The sequence below is a fragment of the Athene noctua genome, chromosome 6 (genome assembly GCF_965140245.1).
Source record: "Athene noctua chromosome 6, bAthNoc1.hap1.1, whole genome shotgun sequence".
NCBI lineage: Eukaryota > Metazoa > Chordata > Aves > Strigiformes > Strigidae > Athene > Athene noctua.
Window position 1 is genome coordinate 12643264 of NC_134042.1, and position 18138 is coordinate 12661401.

At 37.0% G+C, this 18138-nt stretch overlaps 1 protein-coding gene across 3 annotated transcripts in view; it reads right to left on the bottom strand.

The window, feature by feature from the left end:
- Positions 1–4252: 4252 nt before the first annotated feature.
- Positions 4253–18138, bottom strand: part of TTBK2 (tau tubulin kinase 2) — a 101689-nt gene continuing 87803 nt past the window's right edge. For all 3 annotated transcript variants that reach the window (XM_074909602.1, XM_074909601.1, XM_074909603.1), the window contains 2 exons: positions 5841–7111; positions 4253–4835 (listed from right to left, as the gene is read on the bottom strand). In XM_074909602.1, the coding sequence (XP_074765703.1) occupies positions 4367–4835; positions 5841–7111 (1740 nt within the window). In that variant the 3' untranslated portion in view covers positions 4253–4366. The remainder of the gene's footprint in view (positions 4836–5840; positions 7112–18138) is intronic.

Here is an 18138-nt window from a genome sequence, read left to right on the forward strand (position 1 = left end):
ATGCAATAGCTGAGACTGTTCCTATTTATATGTATATACACACATATGTATGTATGTATGTATGTATGTTTCTACATAATATACAGTATCTATGTAAGTGTATATATCGATACACTTATGTACAAATACGTATTTATATCTATAAAATCAAAACTGTGTTTTCCCAGCTATAGTTAATACCGTAAAACTACAAATTGGAAATGATAGAGCTCTTGCAATTCTTTTTCAGATGAAAAATATTTCAAGCTATTTTTAAATATATAGGACCAGATCCTCCCCTTTACGTCAAGACTGTTTAGTGAGGTATGTAAGAAAGCTCGATCTCAAACATGCAGACTTCAAGGCAAAAATATGTCCAGATTTCCCAAGACAGGATGTGGCTGGTGGCTATAATGAATGCCCCATGTCACTCCCCAGGGGTTTACCTCCTGAATAATTGTATATTACTAGCAGTTAAGAACTCATACTGCTCCTGCCTTTGAGCACTGAAATTTTCTATGCTTACCGATTCTGCTCCAGTAGTAGATAGGTGCCTAGCATCATATAACTTGCCAGTGTTGCTCTACTGTATCACAGCTTCTATTACTTTTAGCAGGGTTTTACTTAAGTAGTAACTGGCATTTGTAATTAATAATGAGGTTTATTAATATTAATATAGATTTTTGAGGTTGCAACTTAAGATTGCTTATACCATGCAGTATCACAGCACAGAACACTGTGAAATGTTCAGTCTTTTCAAGTTCTATTTTAGTTGAAAGGCTTCATGCCTCAGTTTCTCTAAAAAATGCTCCAAAGTGCTGGCCACAACACAGGAAACACCATAGAGAGGAAATGTGTGTGCAGCATCTGCTACATGTCAGGGCTCCATTGCACTGCCCTCCAAAGAAGTGGAGGCTTGAGGAGGACAGAGTAACAGCTCCTTGAATTATATTGTTTCCCAGCTAAAATCCCTGTGTAAGCCGCTGCGTGCTATGCAGAATAACTGTAACCAGTTTTTACAAAGGAGAAAAACCTTCCCCGTCCCTGAAAGTCTGTTGCAGATAACCCTCCCTAAACCATTCAATCACACTCTGGGCCACACACATGTACACTGGTGTTTTTATGCAGTCAGTTGCATATTCAAATATCAAAGCTTACAGAGTGCTTGATTATACAGGCCCTCTAGAAATATTAAGCTAATATTTATGTGTGAGTTGATCAGCTGACCATTACCTAACCACATTAACTGATTGCTACATTAGACTATAGTAAGCAATTCTGTAAACTTTTGGGGGGATGGTATCAAGCAATAAAAAACTCCATAAGAGTGGGTAGTTCAAGATAAAGTTATTCACAATCACTCCTCCATTCATATCTTCACGATTTTCTCACTAGACCCTGTTGAATTCACAGCAAAAAGCAACTGGGGCTATACAGTCTTTCCACCTTTTTCTGCTCTGAAAGAAGCCTGGGTCATCAATCCTGATTAACAACTCTTTCTCCATTTTGGCATAGTTTACTATTTTTACATTGGCAAGTAGTTCAAGTACAAGTGAGTTTCTACAGCATTGATTTATTTTACATAGTAATGTGCAACAATGGACAAGTTTGACTTTGAAGACAGCACAGAAAATCCTTAGGTGTTATATTCTTTCTCACCTGTAAAGCAATTACCTGTTTCTGGATCCTGCTACACTGGAGAGAAAATATAAACACCTCAATTTCAGCAGTTCAGGCAAGGATACATAAAATTGGTACCGATTAAAACTGACCATGTTAATGTAGGAATAAGCTTACAAGACCATAATAAATGATTTTCAGAAATAAGGGAAAGGGGAAGAAAAATAATCATAGACTGCCACACCACCTTAAGAAATAGTTCCAGCAGTGCCCAGGGCAAAAATATTACAATAGGACCAAATTCTCTTTATGGTATACTGTAAGGAAGCATGAAGAAAACAGGAAGGAGAAGATGGAATTTGTTATTGTCACATTCATCTGTTAGGTATTCATTGACTGTCACTGCTCCTATATGACAAGCATTCATAACAATTAAGAACTCACATTATGAAATAAAAATGAGTAACCACAAGCCCTGTTTGTAATCAAAAATAAAAATACCTTTGAGTCTCTCTTCTTGTTCCATATGCAAAAGCACACACAAAATTATAAACAAAAAAAGCAAGCTGCAAGACAAATCATTGGCTGGTTGAGAAATCAGCAGTCCTTCAATCTTATACCAAGGTATAAAGGCTATTAGAATTTGTGCATTCCAGAAATTGTTTGGGGAAAATAGAAGATGTAATGCTAAAAGTATTCCGAAATAAACAGAAAGGGAACCGTATTATTTGTGGTCCATAAATTACAAATGAAAAATGAGAAAGAATGAGTTTATATAAGCATATACATATATGTATATATATAAATATTTATATTATATAATTTACCATGAGGACATGCAATTATTGGTATAGCACCTATTATACAATATAATACAAAGGAATAGGACTTTCCAATGGTACAGTTTCTGCAGAAAAAGCAGGTATACCCTACCTATTGCATTCATCTGTAGTGCTTGAAACCTGAATGAAATTAAGGTTCCACACTGTGCTACATTACATATGGGAAACAATATACATATTCATAGTAAGAAAAGAAAAAAGAATAAATCAACATAGTCTGACAAAGCAAGTGAACTTCAGTGCAGCTCCAGGGCAGCTTTAATGCAGCATTAAAATGTGTTAGCTCAGAGACAAAATATTCCCTTTTTAATCCAAAGGTATTCATTTGGCAGAGGTTAAATAAAAAAGCAGATGCTGGCTGGAGGAGGCAATATGACTGCAGCAAGCAGATCAGTAACTGACAGGTCTCCTATGCATCCAGCGTCCCCACAATAGGAATAATTAGGGAGAGCTGGCTGCATCTTTCTCAGGCTTGCATTCTTGTGCGTTACTACTCTTAGCCACTATTCCCTTCTGACTATAGCAAAAGGTGCTGTACCGTTAAGTTCCCTACAGAGATCCTGTAGGGCACAAGAGATTATTAAGTAACTACCAGACAAAGTTGGAGGAATTAGACACCACAGACTTTACTGACAGACAGTGAAGCTTGGCTATCAAAAAAACCTTTGGGGCAAAACAATGACAAGAATCCAACATAAAAAATATCTCAGATTGCCTTCTGTATGTTTTGCTTTGATGACTAATATTCTTAACCAGATTTTTTAAGGGTGTTAAGTATATTTCTGTCACCTGTAGCCTACCAAGTTCATGAAGTAGACAATCTTCTCATCTGTTTCAACTTTCATGTTTTTATTTTAAAAATGACCAAAAAATCAAAAGCAAATCTTGGTTGATAATCATCTCTGCACGACAAGATCAGCGGTTTAAGTGATCCATAACTAATGGAAAAACAAAAGCCAGCATTAATAAGAGTTAAGGGAAAATAGGTACTTCTGTTTTCTAACTTATTTACTAGCTTACGTTGTAATTTATCATAAATCGGCAACATTCACTGAAGTGTAGACATCTCCTCCTTTCTCTCATTTCCTAGACAGGAATAGTTCTCCAAATGCTACCAAACGCAGTTTGAAGAACCCCACCATGACTCCTAAAGAAGTGCATGATATAGAACTGAGAATTAGCTTCTTGGATTCTAATGAGTACTAAACAAATTTCTAAAGAATATAGCTATAAAAACATCTTGGAAAATGTTAATATTCATTTTTAAAACGTCATCAGTGTCAAGAAGGGGCAAGGTATACGATAGGTAAAAAGTCTGCGCTATGGTAGATAGGGGACAAGATGAGCACTGAGTGACTCAAGAGATGTGTGCAGCTCAAAATGGAAGAGACTTATTAGGTAGAAATACCATCGTCTTCTAAATGGTGTGCTTTTTTAAAACCACAAAGACATGCTTGAGCAGTACTAGTCTCCCAAGTGGTGACGTTATTTTGGGAATAACCGTTGCAGGTTTCCTTACGTACTCCTCGAGTATGCAAGGCCTTAAATAGTTAGGCCAAATCTCCTAGCTAGGTAAACTAAAAACATAGAAATAAATATCCTTTTAAGACACTCACCTTAGAGATTTATTTTTTTTTTTACTCTAAATACATTGCACCTCGTTGACTACCTAGTCATTCTTATCCTGGCCTCTACTTTCCCTCTCACAGATCTGCTTGCTGCCTGCTCTTAGGCAATGCCTGGCCACTTATTTACACAGTATGCTTTCTCATGAATAGTTTATGATGCTTGCTTTCTTTAAAAAGCGCAGATTCAACAACTTTTTTTAAATTTATTTTTTTGGATTATTTTTTAAAATACACAGTACACAGACACAACATGCATCAGATTTAGGAGGAGGCTTTATACCTGTCAAGGCCCAGTTCCTATCTGCTAAGCTTAGTGGTTGATTTGCTCTTTCCTGTGGGAGTCTTAGTGTTAGGGGAATGGTGGAAGGAACTGCCAGATCCTTTCAGACCATTCTTGCTTGGTTTGTTGCAGCAGTGCTCTTGTTGGCAGGATCTCCTAGAAGATGAGGAGCCTGAATGGCTAGGAGGTGATTTACTCCTCCCAAGATGTGGGGATGAACTCCTCTGATCATGATGGGGTCTCCCAGCCCGGGACGGAGAAGAACTGGCAGTACGGGGTAAGGAAGAGCTCCTAGGGGAGGCACTAGGACTGCGTCGGGGGATAACAGGGCTTTTGGGTGGTGTTTTTGGACTATGTGGAGATCCTGGACTCTTACACTGGGTAGAACTCCTTGGTCTTTGAGATCCATTCTGTAGGATTTGAGCCAGACGAGAGATAAGATCTGAGTCCGAGCTGCTACTCCCTAGGACTCTGTATCTGCGTAACCTTAAGAAGAAATGAAGAAAGATTATTTCTGTTCCCGTCTATTCACTAAAACTCATACAGAAACACAGTATCACTAAAAACTAGTGATGAGCTTACATTGCAGAACAGACACCTGGAGCTGAACTTTCCTATAAGGTAGAGGTTCTTGGATCTAGGCTTTGGCTTCTGTGTTGTTCAAATCAACACAGTATTTATATCTGCATAAACTCACACACATAAACACCTTAAGTGTTTAGAGGGTAACTGAAATCTCCTGGTGGTGCTGGAAGAAGCGCACTGAAGAGCAGTGCTTATTGCCTCTGTTTCGGAGGGTACATCCATTCCTGCACACCATCAATACACTCCTATACACAATTTTAAGGGATGACAAGGCACACCACAACTTCCTTCAGAGGATTTTGCACTATTGTATCAATATTCTCCTTATCCCAGTGACGTAGGCACCAAAGAAACTAGATCGTAGTTGTCTGTATATAGAATTGGCAAAGGGGGGCTTCTAGAATTCACTCTGCTCTCCTTTAATTAGTTGGGTTTACTTAGCCATGATCTGAGCATGGCTAGCTAACTCAGTACTGACAGCTGGAATCTCCAAACCTGAATACTTAAAATGTCTACAATAAGAACAGTTTATTTTTCAAAGGGGCTGGATATGACAGAACCTATTGATTTCTCTGGGTTTGTGAATAATGAACAGTTCCAGAAAAGTGACCCCACTTTAAAAAAAAAAAGTGTAAAGATTTAGTTATAGATTGACAGGTTTCAAAATACTGAATACACATCTGCTGATGTATAAGGTTGAACGGTGAAGGAGGCTCCTTCTTGTGTGACAGCCTTTCCTCATTCATTCTCCAACTGTGTAGGATTTCTCAGAGAATTGAAGCCTGGCATTTCTGAAAAACTAGTTAAAGGATGGAACTTCTAAAGGATTACACACTGCAAAGTAACTGCAGTCTAGCTCAAATCCATTTTCAACCTGAAAACCTATTTCTACTTTCTCTGCATTACCTAGCTTCTAACCCAGGTCTAGTAGGTGGTTTTCCTGGTGGTGGCCGAGGAAAGAACTGAGCTGAACTTGAACTGGTGACTTGATCAGTGGTTGCCCAGGACACTGGCCTTGGAATCTTGCTTTTTCTGGACTGAGGGCTGCTTGGAGATAGAGAGCTATCTTCCGTCTGCTTGCTGAAATGAGAGTCCAGTGTTAATCTAGAAAATGAGGATAACACACCACCCTCAGAAAACGGTACTGGAGCAGCAGCCATTTTTTCCTCCAGTGACTTATCAGAGGCACTTGAGAGGTCACCAAGGAAAGATTTGAGCTGTCTCTTTTCCATAAGTAGTCTGACCAAGTCTGTCTGATGGGCCTTTTTTAGAAGAAGCTTTTCCTTTGCTGAAACAGGAGAAGAGGACTCTGACGTTGAGTCTATCTCTTGTGCTAAAACTGGGATTCGGCTCTGCCTGAATACAAAAGCAGATTTAACTAAGTCCTTCTTAGATCGATGAGAATTCTCATTTTCTGAAATGCAGTGGAATAATTCTCCATTTCTGGGAGCATTTTTCTCTTTTTTGTCCTCCTGGTGCAAAAAAGTAGTAAGGGCCACTTGGTGGCATTTCAAGTCTTGGATACGGACTTCTTCCTTATTAGAATGAAAACCATTTTCCTGAACTGGTGCTATTTTGCTTGCCTGTCTACTGACATGTGGGTTGGTAAGTCTTGGGGGAGAAAATTCTGATATTTTAGGTGTTACTGACTTCAGGACCTCATCTTGACTTGGCACCAAATAGATGGGCCTTGGCTTTGATTCTTCAGCAGCTTCAGTATTTGTTAGAGGTTCTTCCTCTGCAGATTTTGAGTTTCCTGGCAAAATATTCTGTTCTTTGCTTAGCATTTCAATGGCATCCTCAGAAACCACTGGAAGCCTTTCTTCCTCAGTCTCCCCTACAGGAATATTTTCAAATTCTTTCTCTTCCTGTATCCCACTATGTTGTTCAGGCAGGTCCTTTTGGCCACAGTCCAGGACACTGACACATTCTTTGACAAGTCCTTCCCTGTCAAGCACCTCTTGGCTGATATTAAGTACCAAATCTGGTCTGCTGGCACTAGCTGGAAGTGAGTCTTCTGTCACAACCAAACCTGGCAAACTTTCCTTCGGAGAGGAAAGTTCCATGGTGTGCTCCATAGACTGAGCATCCTGCTCTCTTTTCTCTAGCTGGTGGCCATAATGAAAGCTCTCTGAAGCAGACTGTGTGGATGCCACTGAAGGTCTGGGTATTGTTATCTGCATTGGGAAATTAGAGAAGGAAAAGGTGAGAAACTCAGAAATGTTACATAAATAACATTCTCTAAATAGCATTTTTGATTCCATGTCTTCAAGATATAATATATAATGATTCCTATGAATCTCAATGATCAAATAATACCTAACTTCATAATTTACATTTAGATAATTAGAACAAAAATACTCTATCAGCCCAAGACAGAAATGTGTAACAGGCTAAACCAAACATAATCTCAGTGGAAAATGTTGCAGTTACCAGGTAACCCTTCTGGAAATGAGATCCAGCCTAACAGGTAGGGTTTTTATTTATTTTATATTAGTTTAAATACTCTTAGAAGTTGTATATAAACATAAAATCTTTAACAAGTACACACAGTATTTTTAGACAAGTACAGGAGACAAAGAACACAGCGAGTTCCAGATTCAGGAATGGACTTAAATTTCAATTTAGGCAGAATTTAGATACTTTGTTAACAAAACAATTAACAAAAAACTTTATTGACCTAATTAAATACATCCATACCCATAATACCTACGTTTTTGTCCAGAAAAACTTCCCTGAGTACCCAAATTTTAGCTATTACCTTCCTTATGGAAGCTTATGCCTCCTTTTAACTAAGCAACCTGGCTAGGACATCTCTTTACCTAAGGTCATTAAGAGATTCACAAACTAAATATTCACACATCTAAATCCCCTAATAGGTCTAATCCAATATATACACTAAAAGCACTCCTAAAACCTTTATATAGTATTGAGTCAGAATCCCTTTGAAAAAACAGTTGGTTACGGTGAGTGCTGTCGCTAGTACATAGCTTAATTGTTAGAGCACATGTCCAGGAAATGGGAAACCTGTACCTCAGGTCTCTGCCCACCTGAGAGACATAAACCCACTTCCCCCAGTTCCCATCAAGTATGGACAAAACCAGAATGGAGTTGCTTCTCACGTTCCCCGTTGAAGTCAGGCCACTGCACAGACAGAAATGCAAGAGTCATGAGGTCAGAGGGTGAGAGAGCACACACAAAAAGTGAGAGGAGTTTGACCTCTACGGCCAAGGGAAGAACGCACTCTTATGTGAAGAGGAGTCCTGGATTCTGGTTTATACATATCAGATTGAGCTGTTTGGTATAAACAGTAGGAAATCAAGGGGCTACCCTTACATCTTTATCTATATGGACAGGGAGTTCAGCTCCTTTTTTCCTTGTATTCTTTAGCCTCGTTCATCTGACATAGTTTGAGTTTGTAATACTCAACAGAAAGTAGAAGACCAGACTCTGGCTTTGCACATAAAGATTTTCCTGATGCACTGATGGTTGAAGAGACAACTAGTGGTAGCTTATCTCCAGTGTTGTCAGGATTCTGCTATGTTACAAGATAGATTTTGCTTGACGTTGTTGCAGAAATTATACATGCTGCTAAGCTTAACGGGCTTTTGCAAGAGCTAGTACATTGGTACTACTGGGTGGTAGAAACCAAGCTCATCTGTCAGGACCCATAACAATTTATACTGTGTACTCAACCTTACAAATACAGAACAACTCTCCAAAATATGAAATGGGAACTGACAGTGAAGGAGATATAATCAGATTTCCCATGAAAGTATAATAGCTTCATTGAAATTCATTGAAATTTTTTTTCCATTTTCTTCATAGCCCTGTATAAAAAAAAATTTCCATGGGTGCACATTTAGCTTCATGAAACACAAACATCCAACTGATATTGTAAACAGTTCACTAGAACAAAACATGAAACACAAATCACAGGCATAAAGCTGAATTAGAAAGAGGTCAATTATTTATGTTAAAGAAATTATTTCTACAGTATAAAACATATTCAGAACCTCTCTAATTTACCCAGTGCAGTTCTGGGACCTTAATCTAAAAATCTGGACTCATTTTTGAGAAATTTGGAATAAAATTAGGAGAAAAATATTTTCTTAGTTTTATAAGTAGGACCACTTTGTTAGGCTACAGCAAGTGGTATTTTGCACTGGGGAGTGGGAGAATAGCAGAAATGTAAGATGATTGAACTCCTGTTTTCTCAAGCTGACTTAAGCTGTCTGTATCATCCTCCCCAAGTTAAGATTTATTCAAATAGTGGGGAAAAAAAAACCCAAAACTAAACCAAAACAAACAAAAAAATCCCCACTAAGACCTGCAGCAAGAGGCAACTTTTTGTCTCCCTGATAATTTGTTTTCAAGTTCGAGCCAATACGGTCCCCTCATGTTTGCTGAATTAAAATGGTACATTGAGAAACAAACTGAAGTTACTTAGTTTCAGCAAAACAGTCCTCCTCATCTCCTCTCACTCTCAGTCTGGGTTTTTCCTCTGAAAGAAACTCTAATCCCAAATTAAAGAAGTCTTTCTTACTTCAAAAGCTTTCTTGTGCAAATCCAAGCACATCAGTTTAGCTACAGAAAAAAACAGAGGAAGTAGAATTTCACTTTTCCATGATTAGGTCAATTAGTGCCTAAATCTCAAGTGTTAAAACAAAAATAGCTCAGCAAGACCTCTGCACAGAAAGAAAAAAAGATAAAACTGGAGAAAAAAAATGAGAAAAAATGTCTAGAAAACAGGACACCTATCCCATAGGCTTCCATACATCTCTAGGACAACACATCTCCAGGTATCATGCACCAAAGGACTCTTTCACATGACAGAAGAACCTATTTTGGATTATCACACAAAAATCATCAGATCTCTTTGAAATTCTCAACTACAAGCTGCGTAAAAGTGGGTTCAGGAAATTTTAATGCAATGTTGTCCTTGGAATAGCAGGTTCAGATTTTGGAGAGATCACTTGGGCATTTGCTGTCCACTCAGCTCTGTCTCCAGCTTGTTTCAATACCTTGTTCTCCAGGGCTACAGATGGTGTCTCCGAAGTAAGGTAATCTTGTAAAATATTTCCTTTTCCAAACTTTTCACTTGATGAGCTAGTCTGGTTGCCAATTCAAATAACCCAGGAATGAAAAAAAACAGAGTTGTCTTCCATATATCTGAAGAAGGATGACTTCCATTAGAATAGTATTATTCTGGTGTCCTCTCAATTTTCAGAGGTAAAGACAACCCTAGTTATTTGCTTTTAGGAGGATATTTATCTTCTTGGTACACTTCCAGAAGGGCTGCAACTGCATTTAAATCCTCCTTTGCTCAAATATGTTTACATGGAAGCTCTATTTTCCTTGTGACCTCTCATATGTCAATTCTTTGTTAGGTGAACCCAGCTCCAATCTGAAATTTATTTACAGTTTTCAACAGACTTCATATCCTTTGCCACATCTGAAGAGAGAATTTCCTAGTTTTTCAGGCCTGTCTTGGCCTACCCAGATTTAACCCTTACACCCAAGACATAGAAGCCTAAGTTTGTTGAACAACCTACAACAGAACAGGCAGGAGTTATTTGTGAAAGAAAAACACTGAACAAGTGCAGGAAAGAAAAGTATACTGGATGACTAAGTATCATCAAAGACTCAGTACTAGTGAATAGGTTCACAGTTTCAGAAATGGCTTTTTTAACACATATATCACTTTCTTGATTTGCGTTCCCTAATAAGCAAAAGTTTGTTTTCAGATGGTCAACAAACCCCTTATTAGTCTTCTCAAAGCACAAGAATTAAATCATATCCCCATTGGGCTTGACATTTTACTTATATGTGCAATTTGTAATCATGCAGAAGTGCCTTTCATGCAAGGGTTGCTACAACTTCAGGTGCAGGTTTAAGAGAGAAACAAAAGATCAAGGCCAATTTTTTTAAAATCTGTGAATGTGCATGAGAAAACAGAACTTGTATAGAACTGAACTCTGTTAAATCATAGAATAGTTTGGTTTGGAAGGGACCTTAAAAATCATCTAGTTCCAACCCCCCTGCCATGGGCAGGGATACAAATGCTTTCATTTGGAAGAACTTGGATAGTCAATAGTCAGTTACTGAAGAAATGGAAGAAGCTTGTAGACAGTCCTCCTAAGGCTCCTTGTAAGATTTCTTTGGGTAAAGCATCAGCTTCTTTACAAGGCTGGCCACTACAGATAACTTCATGATTCACACTATGAGGATTCTAAGTAAAAAGACTGGAGGAAGTTTTTAATTCCTTAAGACCATTTAAATATATATATATATATATAATTCTGTAGCCTTAATTATTCCATAAATAGTCCTCTCGCTCTTATGTTTGTGAAACCTTGCAAGATAGAAGTCATAATCAAGGAGTCTGAGGAGGGCTGATCCTGACACATGAAAAATACACCAATTTAAATTATCATTTAGTCTAATTCAGGGAGACAGAAATCTCAAGGTTGTTCAGTGCATATCTAGTTACAAAACAAATAACACATGGCCTCATATGTAAAATTCAAAAAGCCCATCATAACCATAAATGAACCTCATACTTTCTTTTCTTCTGCCACTAATTAAAATCTTACCCTGTGAGATTTCTATGCCTGATCATGTCAGTTTTGTAAAACACTGAACCTGAGGAACAAAGATTACAATGCAATGTGGGCAATTCATCTGAGAAGAAAAATGCGGGGAATAGAATTCAAAAAGCTGCCTCTCAGCTCATTATAATAATCAGTTTATAACACTACCTACCCAATTATTGCAATAACAGAGGTTACGTGATACAGCAGATTACTGAAAATGTCTGAGACAATATATGGAACAATGAGTTTAAGGTTCTCCTTTCACTAGAAAATATTTGAGTGAAATTATTACCACCACGGTCTTGAATCCTTTGGCCTTCCCTAAATAATTTCTTCATTCCTTTCTGATTTCTCAAATTAACACTCGACTGAGACAAAAAATAGGACTGCATTTTCTTCAAGAAACTTTACAAGATGGTGAGTGGGATGTTAAGAAGGAAAAAGACCAAAACAACAACAACAACAAATATCTCTTGGACATCTGTTATGACATCTGACAAACTTTCCTCCTTTTAAACCTTTGACAGGCTGCAATAGCAAGTGATATGCTTCTATAAAATCCTCTGTGAATGTATATAGCAAATTGCAGAGGAGTAAAATACTGGGTTTTGGTCTGCAAAGTTGCTAAGTCTGAAAGATCTAAAGGTGTGATTATGGATTATTGTACAATACCAGCAGGTAAACATCTGACCTCTCAGCAATAGCTTCTTCCCTCCACTCATGCTACCTGATACTTCTGCAAACATGTCAAGTGCTGTCAGGACTTCAGCCTCTTAGAGGTGTACAGATCTGTTGTTCAGCTAATACTGTCATCATTTGTAACTTCTCGTATTAATAAATTGTTATCATATTACTTGGCATTCTGAAGACACTTTACCTAATTCTTTCCTGCCTTAGTAAAGTTTGTTTATCTATAAGAACAAACCTCATGTATCTTTTCTCTTTTCCCTGCCTCTCTTTTTCATCTGTCATTAGTTCTATCACCTACCAGAAATATGACCAATGTTAGTATGAGTTTGCAACTTCTGCAATACCAAACAACCTCCCTGAATCTTTCCAGTTCACTGGAGTTTGTTTACATCACTTAATTTCTATTTCCTTGCACAACAATTGCCTCTTCAAAGAAATCTGAACTGCAGTTCGTATACAAGTTGTGTAAAGGGCATGGAAAGTTTGTGTAAAGGATATGTTAGCACACTGTCCTGTAATTTACTGCTAGTGTAATTCTGACATGAAAAACCACTGCTATGCTTACATCTCTGTAGACAACTTACCTAGCTTACTGCTCAGAACAGCCCTCCTAGTTTTCAAAATCCTCCCTATCTACTACTATCATTCCTACTGACTTTTCAGAGTCTAATCCTTTGTATCCCTTACATTCCCTTTCCAGATTAAATTCACAGCAGGGAAGAAGTTAAATATAATTAATTATAGATTTTCTAAACTACATTGGCTATTTCTACAGACAGACCAATATGGGGATAAACAGGAGAAATATATGGCTGTAATAACTCTCTACTCTGCTCTTATGAGACCCCACCTGCAGTGCTGTGTCCAGCTCTGAGGCCCCCAAGAGAAGGACACAGACCTGCTTGAATGTGGCTAGAGGAGGCCACAAAGATGATCAGGGGCTGGAGCACCTCCCCTGTGAGGACAGGCTGAGAGAGTTGGGGGTGTTCAGCCTGGAGGAGAGAAGGCTCCAGGGAGAACTTACAGCAGCCTCCCAGTGCTTAAAAAGGGGCTACAGGAGAGATGGGGAGGGACTCCTGATCAGGGGGTGTAGGGATAGGATGAGGGGTAATGGTTTTAAACATAAAGAGGGCAGATTTAGATTAGATATAAGGAAGAAATTCTTTACTGTGAGGGTGGTGAGACTCTGAAACAGGTTGCACAGAGAAGTTGTGGATGTCCCCTCCCTGGAATTGTTCAAGGCCAGTGGAAGGCATCCCTGCCCATGGCAGGGGGTTTGGAACTAGATGATCTCTAAGATCTCTTCCAACCCAAACCATTCCATGATTGTACAATTCATGGTGTTATGGAACATAAGATCAGAGATGATTAAGTTTTGATACTGAATCCCTTTGAACAGTCCCATATATATGGCACCACAAGCACTGCAGGCATTTGTAGGAACTGATGGTGCCCAGGGCTCCACCTTCTGTTGTTAAAAATTCACACATGACAGGCACTAATCCTAAACTAAAGAGAAGAAGCATATGAAGGCTTACTTATATCTATCTATCTATCTATCTATCTATCTATCTATCTATCTATCTATCTATCTAAAAAAAGAAGCATATTGCTTTCCACAGCTCTTCAGATATATTCTTTCTGCTATTCTATAATGCTAAATTTTGCATTGATTTATATGGAGGTTGCAAGAAATGGGCAGTGAATAGAATAGAGATGCAGAGCTGTGAAAGTACAAGATAACTGTGTTTTCATATTCTCTAATGTGATAGGTATCTCTTGAGGATAAAGAACTTATAGAACTGTGTGTACAGTCTTTCTTTAAGGCTTATTAATCATGGCTTAATTTCAGTGTTCTTTAAATATCTTCCCTTTTCAGTTATTCCTATGCCACTTACCAGGTAAAGGAAGATATTTTTTTTGTTCTGACATAAACTCATATTGTCAAATATTCAATAAGACAAACAGTGATTGCTCTAAAAGTAGTATCTTTAATTGCTTTAGAGTATGGCTGTCATTGCAACAAGTGGCTAGTTTGCTAACATGACTAAAACAAGTACTCATTTAATTTGAAACTTCATCTATATAACACATAAACCAACTGAAAAATATTCTTATACTTATATATAGTTGGAGATACACTATACTTATATAGTTGGAGAACTGGGAAGCAGCAGTGCTTACAGACTATTACTTCATAACACTCAGTTAATACTCTTGTAATATAGTCCCATTAAGAATGGGCGGGGAATTGTAATATTTTTTGTGAGTTCCGTGAGACAGTCTTTTCCTAACAAAGCAAGCATGAATTTGCCCTAATGCACAGTTCAGAGGTATGAAAAGACGGCAACTGAAGCCTATTTCACCTTTCCATCTCATGCTATTGTTTCCTTCTTTACAGAAACTGAATTCCTACCTTACTGTGCTTATTCCTAAAGTCACAAAAAGATCTAGAGATTAAGAACTATTTTCAGAAGCCTGACCACTCAAGGACTTTTTCCTCTGGAAAGTTGGAAACTACTGATTCCATGAGGATTGTGGTTTTAGTAATAAAGCCAGTGAGTTCATATCACACTTTAAGCAGCACAACATATTCAGCATTTCTAAGTCTAAATTTTATAAAACATCTAACAATCTTCAATAAGATGTTAATTAGTTCTCCATAAGATGTTAAGTTGAAGTATACTTAGGGACTCTGCTGCTCAAGTATACTTAGGTGCTCAGTTAAGAAGCAAAATAAACCACTACAAATTAGAAGGTTCCTCCTCTAACAGAGGACACATTAAGTACAAAGTGACATTTATTTTTTTAATGATGCAACCACTTTTGGTATATAAAATGCAGTTAAAATATTTTCACAGCTATTATTATAGCTAATAATGATTTAAGCAAAACTCACTTTGTTTCAGCAGCTGTAAGAAAATAGTATCTATTTTCCTACTTTAGAAACAATTTTTACTACTTTTGAATGATCTTTTTAAAGATAAGCTCTATATTAATATCTGACCCTACAGAGAGAATAACTGCAATTTTCAGAAACAATAAAAACACATGCTAATATTTCCACAGGAAAATCCTGAACTCTCATTTTCAAAGCCATATTATACCTTGTTATAAGGACCAGTACATTAATTTTTTTAAAATACCATTTCTTTGAAAAATTAATTTGATATGCTCTATTCTAAGCCAAAATTCAATCCAAGTAAATAGTCTTTCTTTTTCATGAAAAAAAGACATACATGGAGACTCTGAATCACATAAAAACTGTTTTTATGTGTAACAGTAGTGGGATTTGGCTACTACTGCTTAGATTAATACTGAATATTCCCCTCCAATATATCAATTCTAACAAAGGGTCATCATGAAGTATCATGATGACCTTAATACCCATGTGCAGATCTCAAATATGTCATTTTTTTCTGTTTCTATCTGATTCCTATGAGCCACTGTCTAATTCTAGGTTACTGCTGTGCTATTCTTATGCTTCAGTTTTGCTATTTACACTCTATTTTTGGATTTTTCTAAAGGTAAAAAAGTATTTCATATTCAAAGAGCAACACTCTAACAAAAGCTCCAACAACACATAAAACAATAAAATCAAGAATCTTCCTGACTTATGATCCTCCAATCACTCATTTGTATGTTGCTATAAATTAAATCCAGTTCTATCCAGTTATAAGATTGGCACTATATTAGCACATGTTGCCCACAGCTGTGTTATGCTCGCAAGGGAGAGTATCTGTGAACACTAAAATTTCCACCGATGAATCAAACATACCAGAAGAACTGATGAAACCACGCAAGTATAGTTTTAATACAAATTCTAATTTCAGCAGGATTATAATTACTGTACACATAAAATTGAATTTTCAAACTTGAAATCCAGATTAAAATTTTCTTAAAATCTCTCCTCAGAATTAGATCCTCAGGATCTGTTTGAAAGCATTATGGGTTTTCTCATGCCCACAGTGCACTACCACCAACAGTAGTTGTACTTCACGTAAAGAACTAGCTGCTTTCAGTTTGCTTACAAGTATGCCTAATAGATATCCTTTAGAGAGGACAGACCTAGAGATAGGTGTCTTACTGATATTATTGATACTAAGGGTCTTTCTCTTTTCTTACAATGTTTTTTTTATGTACTCTCTCCTCTGCACACAAGGTTTTATAGTTTCAAAGGCTGCAGACACAAAGATGCGATTAGAATCCAGCTTATCTTTTAAAAACAAAATATCTGGAAATTTTGGCAGCCTATTATGTTACATAGTTTTGCCTTTGTGAACAGGAGTGATGATAAATGTAAATTACAGCTCCATGAAGCAGCTACAATACAGCTGATTCCAGCCATGCACTCAAGTGATCTACAGTGTAATACATATTGTCAGTTATTTAAGATCCTTAAAAATATTTAAGGGGCACTATCAGTTTATTCTGACTTTGTTTTGGTTACTAGCCTGGTATTATTAAGATTAGATAAACCAATAAAGTAGTGTCACTTCAGCCAGTTTGTGACCTCTCTACATATATCGTGTTCTGTGTTTAGAAGCTGCCTGAAAGCATTCAGAGCAGCTGTACATTTGTAGTTAGGTAATAAGTAAACACAACTACCTGTGGTTCATGTAGAGCAATAGTGTAGAATTGCCAAATACTAGAAATTTTAATAACAACTTGAAACTGAACCATTTTTTTTAAATTACACAGTGGTAGCTTAGAAATACAAGAGACCTCCACTTAGCACTTGTCCTAATTTTAGTGGTTTCCCTTTTTTTCCCCTATTCTATAAATTTCTGTCTTCTTCCCATATAACAGATCTACCCAACCAGGAGAAAATGCTGATAGTGATAAATTCACAAACTTCAAATAAAGACTTTTTTTCCTGTCACTCTAGTTAGACTAGTATTACAGGCAATTTTCATGATAGCAGACAAAAGATTTTAAGATATAAATATATCTTAATTAAATATTATCCTATGGATTATATTATAGATAATATCTGCAATTATATCCAATATTTATTACATTAATTAGATCAATTATACCTTAATTACATGAGAAATAATCATTAGTCCTTGGGCATTATGCTCTGAATTGTAACCACCTATTTATATCAAGATTACTGTGTGAATTGTCATGGAAACAACTGTTGACTCCACAGGAGATCAGCTCTCCATGGGAAATCCCACAGACCATTTAGCTTTCCTGAAACATCTTTACTTATTCTATACTAATGAAATTATGATGCTAGAAAAGTGTACTTTTCTAGTACACATATAACACATATGTTTGAGATAAGATTGGCATTTAATTTTTTTATTTTTTTTAAAATAATTGACCACTTCACAGACCAACAAGAACAGATGAACCATGTGGCTATGAATTTTGGGTATCTTAAAAGTACTGTGGATTCCAGAAAACATGAACATTTAAACCAGCAACTTTTTACAGGTTTTTCTTCCTACACAATCACTGTATGTGGATGCTATTACTAAGGCTAATTTATTGTCTTGACATTCACTATGACTTTTCTGCTGCTTCTAATAGAGAGACCTGCAGAAGGGGATTGGCCAAGAGGGTTCAAGTCACTAAAAGCGGATGCAGTCCCTACAACCAACACACTGTTTGAAAAAAATTGACGTTGATACCAACTGATTGTCCTCAACTGTTAATTCCTTAATTTATAACTTGAAAAGTTTCCACTGAAAGAACAGCTAACCTAATATGCTGTGATTTTTAATTCTTCTTTACACCAAAGGCAGATGTAAAAAAAGCACACATGAAGAATTTCTCTCCTTCAGACAAAAGACCCTACTAAGTCCTTGGAGGCAGCATTTAGGTTTCCATGTATCAAGCAATTTCCTCTGCCACTTGGATAAAAGTCACAAATAAAACTTTTTAGTTGTTTGCACTAGAATGAGAGT